The 4,050-nt window shown below is 54.2% G+C and overlaps 1 protein-coding gene across 2 annotated transcripts in view; it reads left to right on the top strand.

Annotated features, from left to right (window-relative positions):
• RHBDL3 (rhomboid like 3) overlaps positions 1-3,935 on the top strand; it is a 61,116-nt gene extending 57,181 nt beyond the window's left edge. For both annotated transcript variants that reach the window (XM_017542191.2, XM_017542190.2), the window contains one exon: positions 325-3,935. In XM_017542191.2, the coding sequence (XP_017397680.1) occupies positions 325-596 (272 nt within the window). In that variant the 3' untranslated portion in view covers positions 597-3,935. The remainder of the gene's footprint in view (positions 1-324) is intronic.
• Positions 3,936-4,050: the final 115 nt, after the last annotated feature.

Genomic DNA, 4,050 nt, shown 5'->3' on the forward strand with positions numbered 1-4,050 from the left:
AAACTCCGTCTCAAAAAAAAAAAAAAAAAAGAATTCCCCTCCTTAAGCCAGGCATTGCTTTTACATCACCTGTTTCCCCTGATAGATGTGTCTCTTCCGGAAATTATCTTATGTACGTCATTGCTTACTGGTTTATTGCCAGACCCTGTAAGCTCTGGGAGAACAGAGGTTTGCCTGTCTCTGTCTCTACTGTGTCCCCAGTGCAGAGAATGGTGCTTGGCCTAATAGGGAATGAATTCATGGGCAGGTGATGATGTGAAGGCCCCTCCCTCAGCCCTGGCTCATGGCTCTCCAGTGACCTCTCTTTGCCTCCTCCCCTTTCAGTGAGCATGGAGTTTGGGCGGGCCGTGTGGCTCCGCTTCCACCCATCGGCCTATCCCCCCTGCCCTCACCCAAGCTTCGTGGCACACTTGGGTGGCGTGGCTGTGGGCATCACCCTGGGCGTGGTAGTCCTGAGGAACTACGAGCAGAGGCTGCAGGACCAGTCACTGTGGTGGATTTTTGTGGCCATGTACACTGTCTTCGTGCTGTTCGCCATCTTCTGGAACATCTTTGCCTACACCCTGCTGGACCTGAAGCTGCCGCCTCCCCCCTGAGGGCTGGAGGCCCAAGGTAGGGGAGGGGAGGGAAAAGCAGCACCCACAGGGAGCGCCTGCAAGTTTTTTTCTCATCACCAGCTCAGCAAGGCCGGGCAGGCGAGGACAGAAGACTCTGGGCCACTGTATTGTTTGTTTAGATTTGGACAGTGGAGACCTTTTTCTGAAAGGCACCTGGTGGAGGAGGTGATGTGGCTACTGTCGTTTTTCTAGGCTGCTCTGATGACGTGGGGCCAGAGTGAAAGTCTGGAGTGGGGGGAGACTGGCCCTCCCTCCCCTGGGCTGGGCTTGTTCCGCAGGGCCAGGGGTGCCCCTCAGTGCAGCAGCGTCTTCCTCGTCCTCTACCCTCAGAGACCCTGAGAGACTCGGGAAGACCCAAGGGTTGTTGCGGCTAGGCATGGCCAATCTCTAGCTCAGAGATAATTGCAGGCCATGTGGTGTCCCCTCCACAGCTGCTGGGTCTGGAGCTCTGATAAAAAGAGGACCTACTGGACATGTCAGCTGTGACCTAGTTGAAACCAGGGTGCCCTCCTGGGCTGGTCAGTGGGCACTGGGGCATGGTCTGTTGTGCCAGGGCTGGGCAGAGCAGGGAGGCTGTAGGCTCCAGGCCCCCTCTTGCCCTGGGGGTACCCAGTGAGAGGGAAAGAAGCAGGGGGAATAAACGTCATCCCAAGTTCCACCCTGGAGAAGACAGACCCAGGACCAGCTTTAGACTTCTCCCTCCCTTTCTTCCAGAATGTTGGCATCTCACACTGGTGCCCCAGCCTCTGTGCCCAGCCTTGCTTTAGGGTCTTTTTCTTTCCTTTTGCTGCCCTGACCCTGCTTTGTGCCTCTCTTTGGTTATGGAGACAGTTTTGATATGTGTGTGCATGTGTGCATGCGTGTGTGATGGGAAAGGCAATTGAGGCAAGTCAGCGCCTGCAGAGAAGGCACAGCAGATGCAGGGGGTCATATGGGCGTCGGTGCAAGGTGGGAGACCATGGTGTGCTGTGGTTGCTGACTGTCCTTGCCTGACAAAGCCTGTCCCCTTCTTTCCCATCTCCTGTCCCTTCCACACCTGCCCCTGAGCATCACTGACGGGAGGCAGAATGGCCCTGCTGGAGGAAGAGCTTAGCCCCTCTGGGATCCCCAGATGCTGAGGTTTGCCAGGTTCAGCTCTTGTTTCCCTGTGGGATGTCCTTCGTGTCCAAAAGGTTTCCGTCCTGTCTCCCTTAGGAGAGAAGGAGCTTTGGGGGCTCAAGAGAGGCTGGGGTAGGTCTGTTGAGGCCATGTGTCCATTTGAGTTGGGACAGGAGGCTATAGGAAGAGGAATTCCAATCTAGGTGGAAAAAACTTTGCCTCAGGAGAATTGCTGGGTGCGTGGTTGGGCCTGAGTGGGAGGGCAGCCAGTAAGCTCAGAGACTTGGCTGCAGGAGAGAACATGGCGGTTATCACCTCCACCCACCCCATCTCACAGGTGAGAAAACGAGATTGCAAGAATGACCCTCCTAACAGGAGCTGGTGCAGGCCCCAAATGGAGGGCATGAGGATGATCTTTGACCAAAAAAATGATACTCCCTTTATTGGGCTCTTGGAATTCTCAACCACTGACAGCCCAAAAGAACAAAGAACACCAGGCCTGGGAGGAGGCAGAGGGGCTGGGCTCATCCAGAAACAGAGGCAGGAGCATGGGGACTGTCGTCCTCCAGCCTCATGCCCATCCCAGCCCATGAGCGCCACGAAGTCCAGGGTTACTCGGGCCAGGCATTTGGGGTCTTGGGGAATGGTGGCTTCCCATGCCAGTGAGTACATGTAATAGGGCTCACTCACGCACTGGCAGGCTAGGCCCAGCTTTTCCCCATCTTAGCCCAACGCTAACTAGCTTCCCCGGCCAGTGTGGTGCTGCGGGTGGCAGTCTGAGGCACTATGGGGTCATGTCTTGGGCGGAGTTGCGTCAGCCTGGGCTGTCTCGTGTGTGCCCTGCCTGCTGTTCTTTGCCCTAGTGATAGAAAGGTGTAGATGGAAGAGTCAGCACCTCAGAGGAGGAGGGTCTGAGGCTGTGGAGCTGGGCTCGATCAGGGGAGGATGCAGAAGAGGCCAGGACTTTGCTGCCTCTGCCCTGGGCTGCAGCTGTAGTAAGCCTAGGAGCCATGTGGTCCCTTCCTGGAGGGTGGAGAATCCCCTCCAGATTCCTGTCCTGGCCTCTGGGGCTTCTAGGTTATGAGTGGAATAAGCAGAGTGCCACCTCTGTCTGGTATGACCTGGAGAGGGGGCTTCCTCTCTTAGGGGCAAGAAGGCAATGAACTAGAAGACTCTAGAAAGCCCTCAAAGAAGCACTGAGTTCTCTCGGGGCCTCGCACGAAAGCTTGTTATGAGAAAGATAGTGGAGGCAGAATCGTGTCTCCCACCATGTTAAGTGTGTCCTCTGCTACCAGGGACCCTCATCTACACCTTAGACCGGCAGCCCCAGCCATTCCCTGTCAGTGCACCCACCTCCACCACCTCTTCTAACCATGACTTCTAAGCAGAGCCACAGGCTGGAGTCATAGGGTCACTTCACCGGACCCAGGCCTCTCCTCAGGTCAGGAGGCAGCTGTATGGTCAGAGGGGTTCACTTGGTGGCATCTGGCTTTCTCCTCAGCAGGTCCCACTACCCTCCCAGTAGCACTTCCCCTGGCCAAGGCTGGCCATGTCCTCCCTGCCTCCTTCCTTATCCCAGCTGGCTGCTGCCTGGAGGGTGGTGTATATATCTTCAGGCTGGTGGAGGTAGGTCGGCCTTTTATCCACAGCATACAGAAACTAAAAGCTGGGGAATCCCCAAACAGCAGCCGTAGACTCACTGGCTCGCTCATTAAACGGGAGAGGAATCACAGAAACTGGGGAAGGGAAAACAAACCTTCAAAGGAGAAATTTCGCTTTAATGACACCATTCATCATTCATATTTTAATTAGGAAAAGCTCCCTAATGAGGCTTGTTTGCCAGCTAATAGGACTCTCGATTTCGATGAGAACCATTCTTGCCCAGAGGATTAGGGGAGCCATTGCTCACCAAGCCAAGGTCTTCCCCAAGTGTCCAATTTAATTTGCAAATACGTAATGCAGATTCCCTGCGTGCCCTGAAGCCCTTTCCTGGCATCACTCATGTTGCTTCCGGTGCTGGCTGGAAAGCACGGTTCTCCTCTGCCTTAAAAACGGTGCCCCTCAGTGAACTGCCCCTCCAAGGACTTGAGTAAGTGGAAAAAACAAAACACAAACTGCAATGTTAGTTTCTAAGTATTTTTGTATTGTGTACATTCTGTATATTTTTGTTGTAACATATTATTTGAGCACAGATTCCATTAAAGATTTTTTTTTCCAAGCCATTGGTTATTCAGGAAGTGACCTGAAGGGCTGGTATTAGGGCCTGTTTCATCTGGGTCTGGGTCAGGGTGGGTGGGAGAGGATGAACAGCAGCAGTGGTGGATGTAGGATTTCT

The sequence above is a fragment of the Cebus imitator genome, unplaced genomic scaffold, assembly GCF_001604975.1.
Source record: "Cebus imitator isolate Cc_AM_T3 unplaced genomic scaffold, Cebus_imitator-1.0 Scaffold140, whole genome shotgun sequence".
In the NCBI taxonomy this organism is placed as follows: Eukaryota; Metazoa; Chordata; class Mammalia; order Primates; family Cebidae; genus Cebus; species Cebus imitator.